Source organism: Manis javanica, chromosome 11 (genome assembly GCF_040802235.1).
Source record: "Manis javanica isolate MJ-LG chromosome 11, MJ_LKY, whole genome shotgun sequence".
Lineage (NCBI taxonomy): Eukaryota > Metazoa > Chordata > Mammalia > Pholidota > Manidae > Manis > Manis javanica.
Window position 1 is genome coordinate 114,423,680 of NC_133166.1, and position 24,478 is coordinate 114,448,157.

Consider the following 24,478-nt stretch of genomic DNA (forward strand, 5'->3'; position numbering starts at 1 on the left):
AGAAAGAAGACCTTGATAACCTTGGCCTCTCTTTCCTGAGCACATTTGCAAGGCCTATTCACTAAAAGTCATTGTCAACTGAAAGTCAGAAATTATAAACCGAATACTGTATGAGGCCATGCTGTGTATTGGCAACAAGTGACTTATTGTATCATCTACACGAAAGGCTAGCATAGGCGTCCCCACTGGTTCCCTGGCCGGAAATGGGAGGAGACAGGGGCAACGCCCTTAGTGTGACAGAGGGAGCCAGGAGCCTCGGCACCCCCACGCCACGGACCCCCCACGCCACGGAGTACGGACACCAGCCCCATGCACATGGCGCTGGACTTCCAGTTGGGCGAGAGAAACCTAGCTTGGCTCTGCAGGTTTTGTGACCTCAGTTGAACTTTTATCTAATTAATACACAACCTGAAGCAAGAATGAAAACTATAAGGAAGTAGGAAAAGGTTGGGGATTTTTTTTTCAGATACTCAAAGTGAATCTGTTTCAGTAAGCAAGTTACAAAAATTAAACCAGCTTCTATGCAGTCAAACTAAGTATATTTTCAACAAATATTTAAAGACTGGTTTGAAGGAGAAGCAAATTGCTAGCACACCTGTGCCCATATTTCACAGCCAGCCCAATTCTCAATGTAAAGAAAAAACATTTGCTGTCTTAAGGTTATAGCAGGTCAATAGTCAGGCTGAGCAGGGAGGGGGGTGGGGACTTTGGTAAGTATTTACATTCGGTTAGATTCTTGTATATATTCTAAACATTCCATGTAAACTGCTCTCTGGGGAGGGAGGGTATAGATACCAGACCTGCCCAAACTTCCCCTGAAAGTACACGCTATTAGCATACTGAAAACAACATCCCTTGGGCCACACAGTTCCTAGGCAGACCATCTAAGGACAAAAAGGGGATGTCAGCCTATTTCCCAGAAATCCCCTCGTTACTCCGAGAGGGCCTCACCTGTCCAGGTGAGTATTCCATGCCCTGCGTAAACACCAGCCATAAGACCACCCACCAAACCCGTCCGCGCCACCCGTCTCTGGCACATGGCCGCGCTCCCCCCTTGAGTGTGTACTTCCACCTCATTCAACTACCCTTTGCTTGTCCTGCTCCACCTGCTCATGGTGCCAATCAGTCAAGACCCCTTTCCCCCGCTGAGGTCTCACCCAGCGCACAGGGGCATCTCCCCGGATTGGCCGGCCCGACAACTTTCAGTAGTTTGTGTGGCAATATTACACAAGCCTTAAATGTACGCAAAGTCTCTCGGCATCATTAGTCATCAGGGAAATGCAAATTAAAACCACCTCACGTATTGGATCACCACTACACACCCATCAGAAAAACGGAAAACACCGACAATTCCAAACGTTAGTTCACAGGGATGTGGCAGCCACGCTCAGGCACTGTTTGTGGGAGTGTGAAAAAGGCCCCGCCACCTTGAGACTCTGTCTGCGGTGCTCCGTTCCCAGGTATGTACTGACAATGGTTAATTTTATGTGTCGGCTTGTGTATGCCATAGTATCCAGACATATGGTCAAACATTATTCTAGATGTTTCTGTGAACGTATTTTTTTAGATGAGATTTTTAATGTTTAGTAGACTGTGAGTAAAGCAGAGTACCCTCCATGTTACAGGAGGGCCTCATCCAATCCCTCGGAGGCCTTAAAAAAGCACCAACCCCTCCCCAGGAAGAGGGAATTCTGCCAGGAAACTGCCATCAGACTCACCCGCAGCATCAAATCTTCCCTGGGTCTCCAGCCTGCCAGCCGACCTGCAGATTTGGGATTTACCAAGCTTCCATGATCGCATGAGCTGATTCTTCATTCATAAGAGCCCCAAACTGGAAACAACCCAGGTATCAACCAAGGGGGGAGGGGAAAAATCAGCTGTGTGGTCACCCAGTGGGACAGTGCCACACTCTACGGTGAATCCCACAGATACTGCGCCAAGGGAAAGAAGCCCACAAAACAATACATATGTGGATAAAATGAGAGTTCCTGTGGCCAGGATTCTCACCCAGCCGTGCTTGACTAGCTTCCTGCACACCTGTGGGCAGTACATGGCTGTTGACTCTATAATAGAGCTCTGCCCAGTGCTCTGGGCGTGACACAGTGGCAGGGCTGCCAGGCTGCAGGAGAGCAGAGCAGAGAGGCTGGAGTGGTGGCAGCGCCGAGGACAGAGGCCCAGAGGACGGCTGTGAGGACAGAGGGGCCCAGAGGCAGAGACCGGCTTCTTGCATGCAGACTCGCTCTGAGTGAACGGGATTCTAGTGACTGACCTGCCACCTGGAAATGAAGTTGGGTAGAACCCTTTCACCCCAAGAACGTTTTGCTGTCATTTTCTTTGGTCACACTGAATCCATAGCGAATTTGCACGGGGCTGAAACCCATTGGCAAGACAACATAGTATAGAACTCCATTTATATGAAATTCAAAAACACATGTGGTACTCATTTATAGTGTTAGAAACCTGAACAGTGTGTCCCTCTGAGGGTGTTAACTGAAAGAGAGCCCGCGGACCCCTCTGGGGTGCTGCAGATGTCCCGTATGATCTGGTGGTGGCTGCCCAGGCGTGCACACACATGAAAGCTCACCGCGAAGCCACTCACGAGCAGTGCACCTTACAGTACATGCAGGATGCCTCAACAACAAAAATTTAAAAACATTAAATCCCTAAAATTAAAAAGAAAAACAGTTGAGGAAGATTTTCCTTTGTGTGAAGGCTTACTTTCAGTGAAGTAATGAATTTCCTTAGCACTTGTGGTTCGGTGATTCTGAACACGGTGTGAAGGCTCTGCAGACCCTCCTGAAGCAGTTCTCTGTTTAGAATTGGACCCCAGCTCACTTTATTGTGTACAAAACATACCCTACGATTTCCATCCACCGAAATGTGTTGACTTTTCTGGCCCACTGTAGGATCGATTTTGTGGACATTCCACGTGTGCTTGAAAAGCAAGTGTATTCTGCAGCTGTTTAACTGTTCTGTATTCTGATTGTTTTCTCTGTCTGTTCTATCAGTTACTGAGAGAAGTGTGTTAAAATATCCCACAATGGACTGGGAGAAAATATAAATGAAACAATATTGGCAAATAGACACACACACACTATCACAGTTTAGTTTATTTCTCATTGTGATTCTATCATGTTTTGCTTTATGTAGTTTTGAGGCCATGTTATTAGATGCATACAAATTTAGAATTTTTACAACTTTCTGATTAATATGGAAACTTTTCCCATGAACAAAATTCCCTCCATATTTTTAACTGTTTTATTTGTTATTTGTTTTTTGTGTGTTTTTTTGCAATAAAGTACTGCCAGCCTGAAATTAATATGATGCACGGGGTTTCTTTAGTTAGTGCCTGCTGGCATACCTTTTCCATTTTTTCATTTTCAAACTTTCTATATCCTTATGCTTTGAATGTGTTTCTTGTAAAAAAGAATACAATTTAATGTTTTTTTGTAAGTTTGACAGACACATCCTGTCTTCTAACTAGGGCATGGAAGTCTATTTCATTTTTTTAACTAAACTCTTTCCTTTGGGACAAGTCAACCTCTTGTCTTGTAAAAATGAATTACAATATCACACCCAGGATGTTCACATTGGTACAAACTATCAGCCTCGTTCATATTCCTCCCGTTTTAGTTGGACTCCTGCGTGTGTGTGTGTGCATGTATGTGTGATCTATGCAATTTTATCACCTGTGTAGATACATGTATCCATCACCACAGTCAAGACACTCAGCGGTCTATCACCCAAGGATCCCTTGTGTCACCCCTTTACAGCCACACCTACTTCCCTCCCCACACCTGCCCTCTCCCGTCCTTAATCTCTGGCAACCACTAAGCTGTTCTCCATTTCTATAATTTAGTAATGTCAACAACATTATATAAATGGAATCAAACAGTATGTAACCTTTGGGATTCTTTTTTTTTTCTCACTCAGCACAACTCTCTAGATTCATCCAGGCTGTTCTGTGTATCAGTATCTTTGCTGTTCAATGTATCCTTTTTTGTTGCAGTTACTCAGTGAACCACAGTTCATTTAACCACTCACCACTGATGGATATCTGGGATTTCCACCTCGGGGCTGTTATGAATATATAAACACCCATGCACAGGGTTTTATGTGTGTGACCACTGATTTCCATTTCTTTGGGATAAATGTCCAAGAGATTGAAATTGCAGGGTTGTATGGTAATTTGCATGTTTAGTTTTATAAGAAACCGCCAAGCTGGTTTTCAGTGACTATGCCGATTTCCATCCCCACTGGCCCTATAGGAGTGATCCAGTTTCTTCAAATCCCTGCCAACACTATCTTTTAGCCATTCTGGTAGTACTGTCTCTTTGTGGTTCTCATTTGCATTTCCTGAGTGGCTAATGAAATTGAACGTCTTTTCATTTGCTTAATTTCTATCTGTATATTATCTTCACTAAAATCTCTTCATTTCTTCTACCCACTTTCAAATAGAATTGCTCGGGGTTTTTTGATAGTTGAATTTGAAGAGTTCTTTATGTATTCTAGATACTAGTCTCTCATTGGGTATGTAGTTTGCAAATATTTTCCTCCCACTCTAAACTAGTCTCTTTATCTTCTTACTAGGGCATTTTACAGAGGTCCAATGTATCAGTTTTTTCCTTTTATGGGTCCTGCTTTCAGTGTCAAGTCTCAGAACTCTTTCCCTAGCTCTAGATCCTAAACATTTTCTCCCATCTTCTTCCGACGGTGCTCTAATTGCTCCAGCACCCTTTATTGAAATATTGTCATTCCTCCCCTGAATTGTCTTTGCATCTTTGTAAAAATAATCAGTAGAGCATATCTGTGTGGGTGATCTATTTACATTTAGTTTAATTGCTAATACATATTTGTGTTTCAGTCTGCCTTATTTTGTGCTGTTCACCCTGCCTGCTCTGTTCTCTTTCTATTTTGCTTGCCTTCTTTTACATAGGTTGAATATATCATTCCATTTTTCATTACTATTAGTTTATGTGACATACATTCTGTTTCTATTCACTTAGGGTTACTGTCTTGCCAATGGGTTTCAGTCCCAAACAGGTTCACTACAGATTCAATGTGACCAAAGAAATGACAGCAGAACGTTCATGGGGTGAAAGGGTTATACCCAACTTAATTCCCACGGTGGCAGGTCAGTCACTAGAATCCCATCACTCAGAGTGAGTCTGCAGGCAGCAAGCCGGTCTCTGCCTCTGGGCCTCTCTGCCCCCGCAGCCATCTCGGTCTCTGTCCTCGGTGCTGCCACCACTCCAGTCGCGTCTCTGCTCTCCTGCAGCCTTGCAGCCATACCGCCGTGCCACCCAGAGCCCTGGGCGGAGCTCTTTATACAGAGTCAATAACACCATATTGCCCACACGTGTGCAGTGAGCCAGCCGACCAGGGCCAGGTGAGAATCCTGCCCACAGGAACCTCCACTGTCTACTCTCACCCTAAAAATAACCCACACATCCACCTCTTTGCTTGCTTGCATCTCAGTTCTTCCACCTGACCAGTCACTTTCTGCTGAAGAACATCAGTGACTGACAGCAAATTCTGTCCATTCTCCTGAGCAGCCCCTCTGCAATGTGAGTTCACTGCTCCTCCACCAAGGACTTTTCTGCCTCCTGAGCCTGGGCCGGGCCCTGCGGCATCCCTAATGTCTGTGGCCATCAGCAAAGTGAAAAGCCCTTGAGCACTGAGGTGAGCCCTGCTTGCTGCTGGGAGACCTTCTGCCGCTATTCGACCAAGCTTGGGTTGGTCTCCTGGAGAACAAGGGATCGTGTGGAAGGAGGTCATTTCAGCTGCAGGGTGTCTGGGAATGAGGGAGACCTGGATCATCAAGCCCCAGCGAGCTGGCCCAGACTAGGAGAGTCACTGGGCCATGTCCCAGAACTGGGAGAAATAAGACATGTGAGTTGTCTTATTCATATTGGGATGGCTTGTTATGTAACAAATAAACATAGTTACAATCATTTTGGGTTTTCTTGGGTCCCGTGACACCAGCAAACAGAGAATAACTCTCCTTTGGGAGGCAGAACTGCACCTGTCCCCATGTGGAAACATTTGTCGAGCTATGTAACTGAAGTGCACCTACTGTACGGAAGTTATAGCTCAGTTAAAAGGTGAGAAGAAGAAAATGATAACATAGTCCCTCTCTGTAAAGGTTTCTCATCATATAATACGGAAACAGACATGTAACTGGGCATGTGAACACAAAACACAATGTGCTTTTAAACCTAGAGGCCCAGACAGTGGTCTGGAGGCATAGTGGAGGAGAAACGAGGGCCACCTTGAGAGCTGGTACAAATTGTTGGGGTGCAAACTGACCCTATCCATCAGCACGTCTTGCATTGGGCCAGAGTGAATGCTGAGCAGCTGCATCTCTCACTTCAAAACAGCTCAGGCCAATTCCCGGCTCCTCGCATCAGCCCTCCCAGGAATCAGGGAGATGTTCTAGATCCGAGGGCATCTGCGGCCTGGGAGAACGTCGCCATGTGGAAAAAGACATGAAGCCTCGGGATGTGCAGCGTGGACAAGCTGAGCCGTTCCCCACAACCGGGTGTGACGACCCTGTAGATCTGAGGGCTCAGATGCACACCTGAAAGGAGCAGAGATGCAGAAGGGAAAACTACCAAAGCTCTTTGTGGTGGTTTTACCTTTATGTGCCAATTTGACTGGGCCAACAGATGCCCAGGTAACTGGGTAAACAGTATTTCTGGGTGTTTCTGTAGGGGTATTTCCAAAAGACATTAGCATTTGCACTGGTGGACAGTAAAACAGGTGGCCCTCCGCACTGTGGGCAGGTGTCACCTGATCTGTTGAGGCCTGACTAGAACAAGAAGGCAGAGGAGGGGTGAACTCACTCCCGGCCTGGCTGCTGAGCTGGGACAGCCAGCTCCTGCCGGCCGTGCTCCTGGTTCTCAGGCCTTCCAGCCCGGACTGGACCCTCTGTCAGATCTCCGGCTCTCAGGCCACACCACTGGCTCTTCTGCTCCTCCAGCTTGCAGACAGCAGATGATAGGACTTCTCAGCCTCCATAATCATGTGATCCAATACCTTGTAATAAATCTCTCTATATATATAAATATAGACAAGTAAAGCTTTATAAATGCATATGAATAAATCTCTTTACATATATGTATCGGTAGGGAAAATGGAAGTTTGCATGGCCAGGATCCTCACCGGACCTTAATCTACTTGCTGGGCTACTGCTGCCACACCCATTGACAATGAGCCATTATTATTGGTGTTATTATATAAAGAGCTCCGCCCAGTGCTCCACCTTGGAGGCAGAGACAGAGATGGATTGCAAACTTGCCAGAGGCAGACGTGATTCTGGCACTTGACCTGCCACCTGAGAATTAAAGCTTGGTATAAACCCTTTTACCCCCAACTTTCCAAGGTTGCTATTCACTCTCACTGAAACCAGAGCAAACTTTCCTAGGGCTGAAACATTCCAGCAAGATGGTATCTTTTTGATTTTGTTTCTCTGGAGAACCTTGAGTAATTACACCATTTAAGCAAATCACATACTGAGGGCTGTGTGTGAGAAAAGAGCTTTTCAACCTGCTTAATGTGATTAGAACAATTAATTTCATTTTTATTCTTAAATAATGTATTGATTTTCAAAATGGAATAATAAAGAACTTGGCTTTAAAAAATTCTCTTGGAAGCCACAGTAATCAAGACAATTTGGTACTGGCACAAAAACAGACCCATAGACCAATGGAACAGACTAGAGATCCCAGATATTAACCCAAGCATATATGGTCAATAAATATACACTAAAGGAGCCATGGACATACAATAGGGAAATGTCAGCCTCTTCAACAACTGGTGTTGGCAAACTGGACAGCTACATGCAAGTGAATGAAACTGGATTATTGTCTATCCCCATACACAAAAGTAAACTCAAAATGGATCAAAGACCTGAATGTAAGTCATGAAACCGTAAAACTCTTAGAAAATAACAGTCAAAAATCTCCTGAATATAAACATGAGCAACATTTTTTCTGAATGCATCTCCTCAAGCAAGGGAAACAAAAGCAAAAATGAACACATGGGACTACAGCAAACTTAAAAGCGTCTGTATAGCAAAGGGCACCATCAACAGAACAAAAATGCATCCTACAGTATGGGAGATTACATTTGTAAATGACATCTGACAAGGGGTTAACATCCAAAATATAAAAAGAACTCATGCCTCAACACGCAAAAAGCAAATAACTCAATTAAAAAATTGGGTGGAGGATATGCAGACAGTTCTCCAAAGAAGAAATTCAGATGGCCAACAGGCACATGAAAAGATGCTCCACATCACTAATTATCATGGAAATGCAAATTAAAACCACAGTGAGATATCACCTCACACCAGTAAGGATGGCCAAGATAAAAAAGACTAGGAACAATAAATGCTGGTGAGGATGTGGAGAAAGGGGAACCCTCCTACACTGCTGGTGGGAATGTAAGCTAGTTCAACCATTGTGGAAAGCATATGGACGTTCCTCAAAAAACTAAAAATAGAAATACCATTTGACCCAGGAATTCCACTCCTAGGAATTTACCCAAAGAATACAACTTCTCAGATTCAAAACAACATATGCACCCCTGTGTTTATTGATGCACTATTTACAATAGCCACAATATGGGAACAACCTGAGTGTCAATCAGCAGATGAATGGATAAAGAAGATGTGGTACATGTACACAATGGAATAATATTCAGCCATAAGAAAGAAACAAATCCTACCATTTGCAACAACATGGATGGAGCTGGAGGGTATTATACTCAGTGAAATAACCCAGGCAGAGAAAGACACACGTGCCAAAAGATTTCCCTCATTTGTGGAGCATAACAACGAAGCAAAACTGAAGGAACAAAATAGCAGCAGACTCACAGACTCCAAGAAGGGACTAGTGGTTACCAAAGGGGAGGCGTGGGAGAGGGCAGGGGAGAAGGGAGGGAGAAGGGGATTGAGGGGTATTATGATTGTCATACAGGGTGTTGGGGGGATAAGGCAAACAGTGTGGTCCATCTTACTACACTGATGGACAGTGACTGCAATGGGGTGTGCGGGGGTGGGAACACGATAATATGGGTGAATGTAGTAACCACATTATTTTTCATGTGAAACCTTCATAAGTGTATATCAAGAATACCTTAATTTAAAAAATTCACTTGGAGAGGACATTGCAATGCAGTATTATTTCTTTGTTTTGTTCTAGAATCAAAGACCCAAGTGAGGATTTGTTTGAAAAGTCAAACTTCGAGTTTTGCTAGAATTCAACTCATCACCTTTTTCCCCCTCTTGTTTGATTGCATATTTGTACAAAACATATGGTGAAAGAAGGAACATGGCTTCCACAACATGTTGATGGGGATAACACCAAAGAAAACGGTGCTGTTGATATCTCCAGAGCAAAGTTGTTTTCGGCCATTTACCGAGCACTTATTCGGAGCCAGGCCCCGTGCAAATGTTTTAGGTGTGTTTTCTTCTTGGGGAGTCTAGCTCAGGATCACACAACTACTCAGGGGCACCGTTGGAGCCTGAAGCCCCTCTCCTCGCCTGCTCCCTTAGCCACCGTGGGCCCCGCCTCTTCTCCAGGAACGAGCCCCACTGGGGGGGCTTCAGGGCAACGCGCATCTTTCAGGCTCCACCACACTGGGTTCACAACCAGGAATCAAGATTATCAAAGGAAAGACTCCTGTAGGAAGGATGAGAACTTGTCCCAAGCACCGACCACCACCTGTGCAGGTGACCTCCGAGAAGACACCAAACCTCCACCAGAGCAACGAGAAAACCTCCGGAAAAGGCTCCTGGAGCCTCCGAGCGCCTGCGTCGCGTTGTGAGCCGTGAAAGCTGCGCCCCTCGCGTCCGGCCCTGAAGCCGGGTGGTGTCAGCTTGGTTGCAGCCCTGTATTAGTCATCTACTGCTGCCCAACAAATTACGTCAAAAGTCAGCCACTTAAAACAAACATTTTCATCTCTGTTTCTGAGTCAGAAATTCGGGAGTGGTTTGGCTGCGTGGTGTCTGGTCAGCGTCCCTCTTACACAGAGGCTTTAGTGCCGTTATTTAGGTGAGGCAGGGCCAGCAGACTAGGAGGCAGTGCCGTTGAGAGGGTACTTCGTTCCGATCCCAAGGGGAGGGAGCACGCCACACCACAGGGGCCACGCGAGGAAGGGCCCCCCACCGGGGTCGCTCAGGAGGCACAGGGAGGTGGGGGCTGTGCGCAGGAGCCTTCCTGGGGTCTTCATGGGAAGGACAGGTGAGGCAGGGGAAGCAGCCTGAGAACTGGCTGGTCTGGGTAATTCCAGGGGCTCTCAGGGGCAGGGGCTGTCCTCGGTCGGGTGGTGCCTGCCCTGGGGTGATGAGGGCAGGTGGACCCAGTGGAGGAGGCAGTGGAGGTGTGGGCGCTGCATCGCTTGGTTTGCAAGTGAAAGGTGTGGTTCTCCGGCAAGTTGTTCAGCAGCTCTGGGAACTGGCTCACCCTGGGAGTTCTCCAAGCATCAGAAGACAGGAAGTAAGACACGAGGTTAGCACAGCTGTCATGAGGCTGCAATCAGGATGGCGGCCTGGCTGCAGCCATCTGAAAGCTTGATGGGCTGGGGGATCCCCTCCTGAGATGGCTTGTCACATGGTCGCTGGGTCATGTGACACGCCAGCAGCTTCAGTGCTGGCTTGGCTGAAAGCCTCGGTTTCTCGTCCCCCGAAGCTCTCCACAGGGGCTGCTTGACTGTCCTCCTGACATGGTGGCTGGCTCCCGCCAGAGCGTAGCATCTAAGGGGGAGTGAGGAACAAGCCACTGGGGCTCTGGTGACCTGGTCGTGGACAGAATGTGCCATCACATCGGCCATACAGAGGATTGGAAGGCAGTCACTAAGTCCGGCCCACCTTCAAGGGGTAGAGGATTTGGTCCAAACTTTGCAGGGAAATTATCAAAAGAATTTCTGGACATATTTTAACACTACATCAGTTTCAGCTAGTCACAGAAACTCAACCCCAAAAAGGAGGCATTTATGACAAAAGCAGGGAAGGATGGAGTAGTGCTGGCCTCTCGGTATGGCAATCATGTCCACCCTCTCTGTCTCTGTCTCTCTCTCTCTCACACACACACACACTTCTCTGTGTAGACGCTGCACTCTCTCAGCTATGAACAACCCCACAGTCTGCTCCAAATTTGCATCCTTGCAGGCTCTTGAACAGCAAAGCCAGCTTGTGGCCCCTGGCCAGCGGCCACCTGGGATGGGTCGGGGCAGGACCCTGAAGGGGACCAGCTCTGCCTGGGGGCTCATGCCTTGGACCCAGCACTGTGCCTGGGACTGGGGATCAGCACGTGCATGGGCTTGGGTCGCATGTGTCTGGAGTTCAGGACCTGGTCCCAGGGGGCAATGGGGTGGGTGGGGGTGGAGGGAGAGATGCACACAGATATGGCCAGGCTGGGGCTGGGGGAAAATCCCTGCTGGGCTTGCGACTCTTCCTTGGCTGGATTTATGAGCCAAAGTTGTAGTTGCCCTATTTTTGGAATAACAGGAAAAGCAACTGATTCAAATTCAAAATAGTAACTATCCACAGGTGTGGCCTGATCAGTGTGTCTCTAAAGACTTACAGGCACTGAGCCTGACTCCTTGAGAGGCCACGCCCTTCTCATTGCTGACAGACACACTTCTGTGCCAGAATCCAGTCGCAGACTCATCACATGGGTAGTGCAAACATCTCCATTCAGTCCCCCCACGCCGGGGTGCCCCCCTTAAGAACAAGTTTATACAATGAGTTCAAGGGGCAGCAAACCTGACCTTGGGGAAGATCCTGCCTGGAGACCAAAAGGCTCCCCCACACCCTGTCCAAAGTCTTCCAACGGGAAGACTTGGAACTCAAGTGCAGTTTTGTTGCCAAAAACGCCTTCCAGACCAACATTCAGCAGTTCTTGGGTAAATGTCTCTGTAGGTTCTGCGAGGAGGCTTCCGGCCGCTCCCGCTTACCGGATTCACCCCCACAGGGGTGCAGAGTGGCTGCGGCCCCGCCAGCTCTGAAAGCAAACAACGCAACAGGCCAGAGGTTGGACGTGACCTATACTCTTGCCTCTAACATTCCCGAGGCTTCCACTGGCTTTCAGTCAGGGTATTTAACATTTAACTAACATTAGATTTTAGAATAACCACTTCATTGATTCTGGATTCGCCCGGAGCATGTTCAAGCCCTGAGCACTTTCCGGGGCTGTTTGGGAAGCTTGCAGGCTTGGGAGTCAGGCTGCCAGGGAGAAGATTCCACTCTCACCTGTTTGCTCATCTGTAAATACAGATTTTAAGAGCTGCCACGTGTCTGGCCAAAGGAGGTGCTCGGTAAATAGTGGGGCCCTCGGTGACACTCCCTGATGTCAGAGGAGGAAACAGACCCACTTGTCCAAGTCTGCACATCCGGGTAAGGATAGCCGGGGCCTCAGCCTCCAGTTCTAGGACCCCGACCAGGGCAGGGAAGTCCTCAGGCAGCTCACAGGCCGCGAGGGGGGACAGTGGGGACCGGGACGCAGCTCACGCCAGGGCCACGGGGATGTCGGCAGCTGGAGGAGGTGACGGAGGCGGGAGCCGGAGGGGAACAGAGCTGCAGCTCCTGCAGCAGCTTTCCAGCCCGGCTGTGTGGATGGGAGCCGCCTCCGGGTCTATCCGGGTCTATCCGGGGTCTGGGACCACTCCCTGCGCCCCGCCCCGCACCTCCCCAGGCTGCTCTCCCAGCCCCTGGGCTCCACCCCTTCTGGCCCAGCAGCAGCAGGCCAGAACCAGGAGCTCCCAGGAGGACAGAGCTCCAACCTGTAAGGAGCACTTCCCACCCCCTCCCCCAGCTGGGGAGCCCACCGCACCCCCAGTCTCTAAACTTCCAGCCTTCAGAGTAGAGCCAGCCCCACTCCCATCCCCACCCTGATAGCCAGACGCTCAACCTTTCTTCTAGGGTTCCTGTTCCCCATGTAATTAGGGGGTCACCAGAGTTACCCTGTACCAGGATACAAGAAATAGTAGCTCAAGCTTGACCTATGGCAAAGAGAGCTTGGAACTAGGGTGTCTGGGTTCAAGTCCTGGCCTGGCCTCTTAACCAGCTGTGTGTTCTTGAGCCGGTTACTTCACCTCTCTGTGTCTCAGTTTCATCTGTAAAATGCGGATACTAATAACCTCTACTCCTGGGTTCTTCTGTAAGGATCAAATGAGTTCATTCATGTAAATGCTTGGGAACCGGGGCCTGACTGAGCCTGACCTCTCCACCTGGTTTTCTTGGCAGAGCAGCCTGGGGAGGTGCGTATCCTTCCCAGGTGCAAAGTACCCACTCAGTGCGTGGGGAAGGCCTAATCAGGAGCCTCTTAGCCTCCTTTGAGCCCACAGCTGCCTGCGGCTGGGAGAGGGAGGTTTTATCCCCAACTCACAGCTGGAGGAACATCTGCTGAGCTTTTTGTAGCAGCTTACAAAAAGCTTTCATGCACATGGTCTCATTTCGTCCCCACAAGCACCCTGGGGGGAGGGGGTCTTATTCCCTTCACACAGGTGAGGACAGCAGGGCCCAGAGAGCTGCATGCACCTGCTCCGGCCTGGAGCGTGCACACCCTCCCTTTGTGGGCGAGCACCACACACCTGGGAGAGGGGAGCTCTCCTGTCCAGCTGCCGGCTCACGCCCTCCAGCCACCACGGTGGGGGCCCCGGGCAGGCGGCACCCCAGGAGGACTCGGCACTGTGCTGTGGTGTTACAGGTGACTGCTTTTACCCCCAGTCCTCTGGCTGCACAGCCCCTGACTGTGGCCCAGCTCTGTGGCCACCCGGGGCTTCCTCCCCTGGGCCCAGAAGGGGCCAGGACCTTCCACCAGGTATTCATCAACGCCTGTCTTTGGAGGGTTTTTAAGTATATATAAACAGCTTTATTGCCACTTAAAATTCACCTTATAAAGTGTACATCCATGGGGTTTAGTATATCCAGCTGTGCAGTCATCACCACTGATTCCAGAACATTTTCATCACCCCAAGAAGAAACCCCACACCTGTTAGCAGTCACTCCCCATTCCCCTGCCCCCCCTCCGCCCATCCCCTGGCAACCACTAATCTATTTTGTTGCTATGGATTTACCTCTCCTAGACATTTCGTGCTGGAATCCTGTACGCTGCGGTCATCTGTGTCTGGGTGCTTTCACTGAGCATAATGTCTTCCAGGTTCAGCCACCGTGTAAGGTGTGGGCAGTGCTTCACTCCTTTTTATGGCCGAATAATATTCCATTACACAGCTAGGCCACGCTTTGTTTGCCCGTTCATGCACTGCTGGTCACCTGGGTTGTTTCATTTTTTGACTGTTATGAATCATGCTGCTCTATACATTTGTGTACAAAGTTTGGTGTGAACTTGTTTCCAGTTCCCCTGGGTATACACCTGAGTGGAATTGCTGGGTCATAGGGTAACTAGTTTTGAAGAACTACCAACCCCTTTCCAAAGAGGCTCTACCATTTCATACACCCAGTCACAGGATATGACATTCCAGCCTACCCACATCGTCACCAACAACTGGTGCTGACCGTCTTTTTCACTTTAGCTATCCTGGTAAGTATGAAGTCGTATCTCAACATGGCTCTGTGCGTGGTGCCTATCAGGGGCCAGGCTGGGAAGCAACCATGGTGGAGAAAGAGCCCCCGTCTTTGCCATCAGAGGAATCCCAGCTCAGGGTTGGGGGAGACGGACACAAGTCTTCATTCACACGTTGCTTAGTATGTATCATGTGACGAGTGGGCCAGACGTCACCAGAGACACCCAAATAGGAAAGATGTGCCTCCATTCTAATGGACTTTAAATGCAGAATGTGAGATCTCTGCCAGCAATGCATCTACCCAGCTATCTGTCTGTCTCTCTATACACCCATCTACCCCATCACCCACCCATCCAACTACCAAACATTTGACCAGGAATCCATCAAAACATTTACCTATTCATTTATCCACCCAATCTATCCAACTACTCATTTACCCACCCAGGCATTCTCTACCTGTTTACCTCTCCGGCTTGTCATCCATCCATCTATCCATCTGTATAACCATCCACCCAGCAATCTCTGTGAACAATCACCCATCCATACACCTACCAACCAGTTAACCATAGCTCATCACCTACCCCCCTTCCATCCAGTCAGCCATTCACCTCCTACCCAAGCATCCATCTGCCCATTCATCCACCCAACTTTCCATCTACCCAAAAAACTATCCATCCACCTATCCATCTGTCCAGCTACCTGTCTATGCATCCATCCTTCCATCCATCTGTCCATCTATCCACCCATCTACTCAATCATCCATCCTTCCAACCACCAACCATTCAAACGCTGATCTGTCAAATCACCCACCGAGCCAGCCAGGCAGCAGCCACTCACTTACCCACCTAACTATCCATACATACATACATACATACATACATACATACATACATACATACATACACCCACCCATCCATCCATCCATTCATCCATCCATCCACCCATCCATCCATCCATTCATTCATCCATCCATCCATCCATCCGTCCTTCCACCACCTGGACATCCTGGACACTGGAGCAGGGTCTCCAGCTTAGCTAAGTCAGCCTGGACAGTCAAGGGCAGCAAAGGACATGTCCTGGTTGCTGTCCATTGAACACAAGCCAGGGAGGATTTCCAAGCCAGGCTTTCTCCCCCTAGACACAAAGGCTTTGCTTCTTGATGGAAAACTCTTCTACCCACTAGACCCTGACCAGGTATAGCCCCCACTACCTCAGCTTATACTTTGGGACACACATTTCTCACTACTTCCACCTTCTTAGATGGTCATTTGGAAATGGAATTGTTCATCATATGGCATCTACCATTTTTTAAGCCCTTCCTATCTGCCAGGAACCTGCTAGGTCCTTTATCACTTAATTTTCACAAAGACACCGTGAGACAGATACTAGGCCAACCCCCATTTTGCAGATAAAGGAACTAAGGCACAGAGAGGTAAAGTGCCTTGTCCAGGGTCACACAGCGAGTGCATGAGAGAGCTCAGGCCTGCAGGCCCTTCGTATAAACTTGCAGAAAACGGAACTCTCCTCTCTGAAGGATGCTTGCAGTGTGTGGGTGGGATGCAATGCAAGGAGATGTAACCCAGGCCTCCGAGGGCCGAAAGGATCCTGAAACTGAGCATTTGGTTTGTGTGAATGGTTCCAATGAGCCCTTCGCGCCCCTGACCACCTGGCTGGTGTGCAGTTGTCTCTCAGCCCTGGCCTTCCTTAGATCCTCAGACTCGCTCAGGCTGTGCACAGGCTGCTCCGTCTGCCTGCAAAGGCACCCTCCCTTCACGCGGTCTCTCCGTTGTCCCCTGGTTTGGGCACATGCCCCCCAGTCGTAGTTAGGCACCCTCTGCTCCCTCTAGGCAGCCTGCTGGGCATTTCTCTCCACCATTGAACTGGCTGTGTGTCTCCCCCAAGTGCAATTTGCCAGGAGGCAGGGGCTGGTTCCCAGGACCCAGGAAACCCCGTAGCAGGTACTCCACAGATGACTGCTGACGATTCAGCCCCTGACATTTTCTCCAATTTCTTGCAGCCCATACTCTCTCCAGGGGCTGCTGACCCCTGCCACCCTCATATGGCCTCCACTCAACATATCCTGCCAGATTCCGGTGCCTAGAACACTCCAAGTTCACAGCTGCTCCCTGCCGAGGAGCACAGCGCCCCCCCGGGGCTAAGCCTGGTTTAAACCGTGAGCAATGCCTGGAATGTTGCCCTGTCCCCTCATCTCCCCCGTGAAGGCTCCCGATGCCCCGTCAGGACCCCCAGCACTGGAGACTGTCTGCTGACCCTTTCTGAGTTAGATGTGCCTCAGAGCAGGGCCCCCAGGGCAGACAGGGTCTGGCGTGGTCCCAGGATTACATGAATGGATGGCCACAAGTGGCCGAGAGAGGCCAGAACCACTCGCTCAGGTGGCAGGTGTCTGGGGGGATCTGGTTCCCTGGGACAAAGCCTGGTGCGGGGGACAGGTGAATAAATCATGAGGGGCCTGGAGCAAGGCCGGGGCAGGAGACTGACCTCATTCTGGGAGGTGAGGAGCAGGCGGCTGGGTGGGAAGCAGACTGGGGGCATGACCAGGGGGCACAAGAGGCCAGTGGGGCTGCCGGCCCACCCTCAGCCTCGTCCCCGAGGAGCAGGAGGTTGGAGGTCAGCAGAAGCTGGGTGTTCAGTGTTGGCAGGGGATAGGGCAGAGCAGGGGTGCCCTGGGGCTCTGGGTGGGGAGAAGCAGGCAGAAGGGGTGGGGCCTGGTGGGGGGACCCAGGAGCCGGCCTGGGAGAGCGGGTGGGGAAACAGAATGAGCCCGGGTGAGCAGACAGAAGGTCAGACAGATGAACGTGAGCGTCTCCCGCGACAAGGGGAGGGAACTGGTAGAGAGACGGGCATGTGGGGGCAGAGAGACCCACAGAGACGAAGCTGGACAGAGGGCGGAAGGGGCAGGGGTGCCGAGCGAGGGCGTCCAGGGGAGACAGGCACAGAAGGCACCCACAGAGCAGAGGGTGCGGACATTGAGACAGAAAGAGGGAAGGAGGGTGTGGGGAGATGCCCAGAGACCAGGGGCCTCAGAGGCCAGGCATCCTGGGGTCTGCAGGGACAGTGTCGCGGAGCCCTGCGGTGCGTTCTGGGGCCAGCATGAAGGCTGGAGGGTGGTGGGGTGCGGGAGGCCTGGGGTCTGTGGGAGGGGCTGAGCGAGGGACCCGGGAGCTAGGGAAGATATGGGACTTGGGAGGTCTGGGGCCCGACCAGCCCATGGAACAAGAAATAGGTAAGAGTACAGGGACCTTGTGGGGCCAGCCCCACACATGCCCACTAGGCCCCCCTCCCACAGGAGCGGGGACCCCGGAGTGAGGCAGTGTCCCTCAGCCAGAAGGAGGTGCCCACCCTGGTGTCTATGGCCCTTTCCCAGGGCCCAGAAGACAGCAGTCTCCCCGTGGGGGACCCCAGCCCCTCTGAGGCCACTCCAGGGCCCAGCCAGGCCCCCGCCAGCCCAGCAGCGACCAGGCGGCGGGCGCTTCTCCGGGAGCTCGAGGCCCAGGTGCAGGCAGCCTATGGGCAGGTAAAGGGGCAGGGGTGTGGGGCTGTCATCAACCAGGGGCCGTGAGGGTACAACGGGTGTCCCACGCTTGAACAGGGGCTCTGTAGGACAGCCTGAGGGGCAGAGGCCCGGCAGGAGCCCTTGGACATGCGTGTTGATGGACTGGTCAGTCAGTCAATCAGCCACCTGGGAAGGAGGCTGGCGTCCCTCCCCACCTCTGCCCTCCTGGAGCCTGGCTCCCGGCACACAGGGCGCAGTCTGCTCTCCTCCGCTCCTGGCCTGAGTGCAGGGGTCGGGCGGCTGGTGAGGTCAGGCAGGCAGGGCAGGCCCTCTGAGCGGGAGCCCCGGGTCCGGCAGGAACAGGCAGGGGTGTCCGGGGCTGCGCAGACGTCACCTCCTCGCTCAGGACAGACTTTGCGGGAGCGTCTGCAGAGCTCATACCGCCTGGTATCATCTGCCATTCTGAGGAGAGAGATGCCCCAGCTGGCCTGGTCCACTGGGCACCTGGTTTCCCCATCCCAGGTCCAGGCCCTGCTTCTGAAGACATTAAATCTTTCCTGATTGGGAGACATTAGGGGTAGGGGTTGGGGAGAAGGCTGATGGAGAGGGGGTGTCTGGCAGACCCTAGGAGTGGGCATGGGATGGCCGTGCCTTCCAGGGGCCTTGGCCTCTCAGTAACCCCCCTCACCAGCAGAGATGCTAAGAGATAATCCCGGATCAGGGCCCAAGCCCCTGGGCCCAGAACTCCCCGCCTGCCCACCCGCCCCTGATCTTCCCTGCAAAACGCTAGAAAAATCCCCTGCAGTGCTCCCAGCCTCCCCCTGGGCGCGCAGGGGCGTAGGAGCCCGCAGCGCCCCACGGCCTGCCCAGGGCTGCTCCCCAGGACTCCAGGCCCCGCATGTTCCAAGGGCCCATGGGAAACTGTGCCAAGCGGCCTCAACCCCGGGGGCCTAAGGTAGGAGGGCTAAGGCTGGGCTGGACCCTGGAGGGCCCGGTGGGGGGAGGGACAGAGCCCTGTGAGAGGGCCGGGCTGGGCCTAGAGGTGGGGCCTGGGAAGGAGGCACGGGGTGGAGGTACTGGCTCCCCCTGCCCTCGCCCACCCAGATCTCCCCTGCACCCCCACACTCCGGCCTGTTCTGCTCTTGGCTCCACAGACCCCTGTGCCCACCCTGCCCTTGCTGGTCAGGCTTGGCCTGGGAGACGCAGAGACTGAGTTCGTGGTCTCACTCAGCCACTGGCTTTCTGCATGACCTTGGCCAAACCTCCTGCCTTTCCTGGGCCTCAGCTTGCCCAGAGGAGGTAGAGGTGGACCTTGCCAGCCCAGGATGTGGGTGGGGAGGAGAGGGCACTGCCCCTGCTCATGGCCTGCTCTGCTGCGGTACGGCTGGCAGTGGCCTGGCTGCCCCCCAGGGGACTCCCGCCCCAGCCCAAGCCCCAGCCCCAAGCCTGAAGAGCAGGGCGGCCCTGGGCCGGGCATCCAGGGCTATGCGGTGCTCAGCCGCCCGGTGGGGCCCGCCTGCATCTTCCTATGGGCCAGCGTCGCCGCCACCCAGCTCGTGTGCACAGCTGCCCACTGGCCTGCCTGCCCCTGCCCCTGCCCCCCACTTTGCCTTTCCTGAAGGAATGGGGGGAGGGTGGACTGGGGACACTGGAGCAAAGTCACACAGATCCGGGGGTGGGGGCCAAAGAGCAGCGGAGAAACAAATGAGATCAACCATCGCGGGGTCCCAGGGAGACGCCCAGGAAAGGGAGAAAAGGGGCAGAGAGAGACCCAGAGAACCAGCAGCAACAGCCCCCCGGGAGGGTGGGCAGGGGTCACAGGGTTCTGCAGAGGGATAGCGAGCAAGAGAGACATACAGTGAACCTGAGGCTCCCAGGGCCACGGCTGAGCTTCTGCCCAGCCCCAGACCCACCTCTGGCAAGTGAGCTCCGTGCCCTAGAAGCGCAGGGTGGCAGGGGTCGGCCCTAGGGGAGGTCTGGCAGAGGGGCAGTGAATGGGGATGAAAGAGGCCCGCACAGTCAGCAGGGGTGGGTGGGCGGACCCCGTCTGAGCAGCATCAGGGGACGCAGGCCCTGTGCACGCATGCTGTGGGGGGCTGAGTGGGACGCCCCAAAGAGCAGGGAGAAAGGGGTACAAGGCGCTCACAGTGACCCAGGAAGTTCTTGCCTTCTCTGTGCCCCCTCAGGACCGGGAGCTGCGGCCAGAGGAGATCGAAGGTAAAGAGTTTGGGGAAGAACCACAGGTTTGGGGGGGCATGGGGTGGGAAATGGGGCGGGGTCCTCAGCAGTGTCCAGGGGGAACTAGGAGGAAGAAGAATGCCACGGGGACCCGTGCCAGGACAGAGGACGAGACGGAGCGGGGGGAGCTGACAGCTGTCCGTTCCCTTGCCTCATCTGCAAGGCAGGTCATGGGCTTCAGGGAGCACTTCCTGTGTGTCCACTGTGTGCTTGTCCCTGTGCTGAGCACTGGGAAACGTGCAAACTGGACAGATATGGCCCATGTCTTCTGAAGACAGATGTCATTAAGTCAGCTCTAAGTACAAATGGTGCTAAGTGTTGTCAAGGAAATAATCTATGGGCTGGAGGGGACAAAATTTAGAGGGAAGGCTCCTTTGAGTAGGTGACATAAGGAGCAAAGCGGAGAGGAGAGTGTTCCAGAGTACGAGCTCCATGAGCGCAGGGATTTGTTTCTCTCTCTTCCTCCCTGCCTCCCTCCCTCCTGTTTCCTTCCTTCCTTCTTTCCTTCCCTACCATATTCCCAGTACCTAAAACAGCTTGGCGTATAGCAGATGCTCCTTCAGTATTTGCTAAAAGAATGCATAAATACCATGTGCAAGGGCCCTGAGGCAGTAAAGAGAAGCTGATGTTTAGAAGGCCTGATTGGCCCAAGGGGAGAAGGGTGGGCTGGCCCAGGCTGGGGTCCGAGGGGATGCAGGGGAAGGACTGACTCCACCCTACCTGGCAGAGCTGCAGGCTGCCTTCCAGGAGTTTGACCGAGACCGGGATGGCTACATCGGCTACCGGGAGCTGGGCGCCTGCATGCGGACACTGGGCTACATGCCCACAGAGATGGAGCTCATCGAGATTTCACAGCGAGTCAGTATGTGCCTCAGACCTGCCCCACCCCCAGGTCCCCAGAGGTCACGGCCATGGCCAGCTCAGCTGGGCGTCCTGCAGAACAGAGGGGCCTGCACAGGCTGGCTTCCAGAGCCAGGGCCCAGGACTCGGTCATCTCAGTGCAAGTTCTCCTCCAGGAAGTTTTCCCACCCCTAGGAGGTGGGTGGGACACGGCACATTAGCACCATTTTTAGATGAGGAAACTGAGTCTCAGAAAGGTCAAATGGCCTGTGGAAGGCCACACAGCCAGGTCACTGGAGCCAGGATTGACCCTGGTTGAACTGGTCAGGAAAGTGAAGGAAGCTGTCAGGAGACATGGATGACCAGCCTGTTGGGCCTAGAGGAGGGCAGGGCCCATGTGGGGCAGAGGGAGGCCAGGAGCACAGGGACAAGGCCAGAAGGGAGGGCAGAGGGCAGGGCAGGGCTGGGCAGGGGTCTCGTCTCGGATGTCCCAGTGTCTCCAACGGCATGGCCCCCAGGCGGCGGGAAGGTGGACTTTGGAGACTTCGTGGAGCTGATGGGCCCCAAGCTGCTGGCAGAGACAGCGGACATGATTGGTGTCAGGGAGCTGCGGGACGCCTTTCGGGAGGTGCGCTCACTGGGGCTGGAAGGCAGGGGGTGCCTACGGGGCTGCTGTGGGGGGATGCCTATGGGGCTGCTGTTGGGGGTGTGCCTACGGGGCCGCTGTGAGGGGGTGCCTATGGGGCTGCTGTGGGGGAGCGCCTACGGGGCTGCTGTTGGAGGGGTGCCTACAGGGCCGCTGTGAGGGGGATGCCTACGGGGCTGCTGTGAGGGGTGCGCTGAGCTAAGTGAATGATTTGGTCAGTGACCTCATGCAATGACCAATGTCACTACAGTTCGATGCCAATGGGGATGGCTGCATCAGCTTAGGGGAGCTCCGGGCAGGCCTCAAGGCCCTGCTGGGGGAGCGCCTCAGCCAGCGAGAGGTGGATGAGATCCTCCATGACATTGACCTCAATGGGGACGGCCTGGTCGACTTTGAAGGTACTGCCCACCACCCACCATAGTCAGCACCACGCACCCTGGCAGGATTTCAGCAGACAGAGAGGCGAGAAAGGGGGCATCAGCACCGTGCGCCTGGCCCTGGGCTTCACCTGTGTCCTCCCCCAGTGAATGGTCACGGGAATCCAGGAGGAAGGAACTATTATTATCCCCAGAGGCATAAGGAGAAAGTAATTTCGTAGAAAGTGTGGGTTCCTGGCAACAGAGGTGGGTGGCCCAAGGTTCGAATCCAGGGGCCCGGCCAGAGCGCTGCCCTTCCCCTGACTGCATTCCCACCGAGGAAAAACGAGGGTTAAATAACAACAGGGAGTCCAGGAAAATAGGTATGTAGAAATTCTCCAAAGTAGGCCTCAGCATTGCTCCTGAGATCCTAGTGGCCAAAAAAAGAGGAAAACAGGTTCAGTTACAAAATTTTCTTGTCCCTAAGACAAAACCCCTCTTTCCCAGGCTAGCAGCCCATTCCCTATCAGGCCCAGAGGACCCCCTTGCAGGCCTTTCCCTTGACTGCACTCCCTCCTACCTCAAGGCCCCTTTTCTGGTCTCACCCCTAATGGGGTCCAGAGAGCAGACCCGAAATCATGGCTTTGTCTTAGCAGAGTTTGTGCGAATGATGTCTCGCTGAGCCCGCACAGATGCCGGAGGCAGCCCAGGACTCGGAACCACAACCACTGCCCGCCCGTGTGCTCCTGGAATCCCGCCGCCTCCGGCTGGCAGTCTCCGCCCCGGTGGGCTCTGCCCTCACCCCACTCCTGCTCCTCTACCAAGCCCCCTTGCCCAGATCTGTCTCTCTCATAATAAAGGATCGCTGAGCCCAGGTGGACAGCTTTCACCCCACTTGTTCACCCTGGAGGACCCACTATTTGACCGCCAAAAGTTGAGTCCTGTGCCACAAGCCCCCTCTATTGTGAACTCCAGGTGGGCAGGGGCCCTCTTTAGATCCTGGGCCCAGCCCAGAGCAAGTGTCAGGAAGTATCCCTGGGTAAGAACCCGACTTCCTTCTCCCAGAGCTGGGGTGGGTGCTGGCCACTCATCCTGTGAATGATGCCTGCCAGATCCAGGTGGACATTAGAGGGAGAAGCAAGTGCCCAGGGGCTTTTCCCAAGCCCCATCTCACTGACTCTTGGCAGGTGCTGCTCAGAGCTCCCGGGGAAAGACCGTGCCCAGCATGGGGGCAGAATGAATGAGCTAACAGGCTCTGGCTGTCGGTCCCTTCAGGATACATCTCAGCTGATGCTTTGCCCTTCCCAGGAGCTATTGACCACTGACTGAGCACGGCGGGGCTGGGATGTGCCCATTTCTGCCTAACTCGAGGCTCCTCTCATAGCTGGCCCCCTTTAGGTAGTGGGCTGTGGTCAGGCTGGCCTTGGGTAGGAGGCTCTTTGGCCCAATCCCACCCCCAAGGCCTGTTCCATTCCTGCATTCCCGACTCGTCCCAGTGTCTGTCTCATCTCTTCCTGGGAGACCCAGTGCTGCACCTCCTCATCCCAACCTTGCCATGGTCATCAGAGACTCACTTTACAGATTGAGAAAACTGAGAAGTCGAGATTAAGCAACTTGCTAGAGTTCATGCAGCCCCCACCCCCACTCACCCCCACTGCCATTGTTCCTTTCCCGTCCATGTCACGTGCTCCAGAATATTCTTCCTAAAATTTTGCATTTTGTCACACAGTTTAGGAGCTGGCCATGATCCCCCATGACCCCCATTGCCAATGCAGTCCCTTTGCCTGGTTCCAGAAGGTTCCCGGAGGATGAGGGGCTGGCACAGAATCACACACAATTAGGCTCAGCAGAGGTGGGACTTGCACCCAGGCCCAGAGACTCTAAAATCACTGTGCCAACAAGAGAAGGTGTCTCAAGGTCAGAGTGGACCCAGGAAGGGCCTCATCCTCTTCTAGCTGCAGCAGAGGCCTGGTCTGCACTGCCTGACCAGCCACTGTTCCAGCCCACTGGGTGGGGGGATGAGCCCTGACCTCCTAGTCAGGAAGGAATGGGAGCTCTCAGCGTCCGTGCCGGTGCTCACCAACAAGACGGCCTTGGGACAGAGCAGACAGGAACCACAGTGCCTTGCACAGCTGGAGCCGGGACACCAAGGTGCCAGGGCTGGCTGCAGCTCCAACATCACAAGCCTGGCAGATCCCAGTCAATCCCTGATCCTCCATTAGGCGATACGGCAGGCCTGGAATGAGGAGCAGGTTCTCTGGGAGCCGTGGCCCCCTCCCACTGGACGGCACAGATGGCATTGCCACCTGAGAAGATGTTTGTCCCTCTGCCCTGGGGGTAGTGAAGGACCGGGAC

The 24,478-nt window shown here is 52.9% G+C and overlaps 1 protein-coding gene across 16 annotated transcripts; it reads left to right on the forward strand.

The window, feature by feature from the left end:
• Nucleotides 1-1,170: 1,170 nt before the first annotated feature.
• On the forward strand, nt 1,171-23,017 carry LOC118967855 (calcium-binding protein 2). 16 transcript variants are annotated; one of them, XM_073217475.1, is made up of 10 exons: nt 1,179-1,460; nt 1,626-1,846; nt 9,207-10,247; nt 16,547-16,702; nt 17,837-18,064; nt 20,230-20,260; nt 21,009-21,143; nt 21,640-21,749; nt 22,018-22,165; nt 22,777-23,017. In XM_073217475.1, the coding sequence occupies exons 5-10, from the start codon at nt 17,900-17,902 to the stop codon at nt 22,803-22,805; spliced, it is 618 nt and encodes a 205-aa protein (XP_073073576.1). In that variant the 5' UTR covers nt 1,179-1,460; nt 1,626-1,846; nt 9,207-10,247; nt 16,547-16,702; nt 17,837-17,899; the 3' UTR covers nt 22,806-23,017. The 16 variants fall into 16 exon arrangements, 10 of the variants coding, with proteins under 10 accessions (XP_073073580.1, XP_073073576.1, XP_073073584.1 ...); XM_073217483.1 differs by having other exon boundaries at nt 17,837-18,043; XM_073217481.1 differs by having other exon boundaries at nt 1,181-1,460; nt 22,780-23,017.
• Nucleotides 23,018-24,478: the final 1,461 nt, after the last annotated feature.

Bases quoted from the DNA above. Each gene is read 5' to 3' on its own strand.
- LOC118967855 (XM_073217486.1), top strand. From the start codon at position 18,942: ATGTTCCAAGGGCCCATGGGAAACTGTGCCAAGCGGCCTCAACCCCGG. The intron at 19,000-19,423 runs TAGGAGGGCTAA...CTCTGCTGCGGT, and splicing joins TCAACCCCGGGGGCCTAAGG to ACGGCTGGCAGTGGCCTGGC. The intron at 21,750-22,017 runs GTGCGCTCACTG...ATGTCACTACAG, and splicing joins TGCGGGACGCCTTTCGGGAG to TTCGATGCCAATGGGGATGG.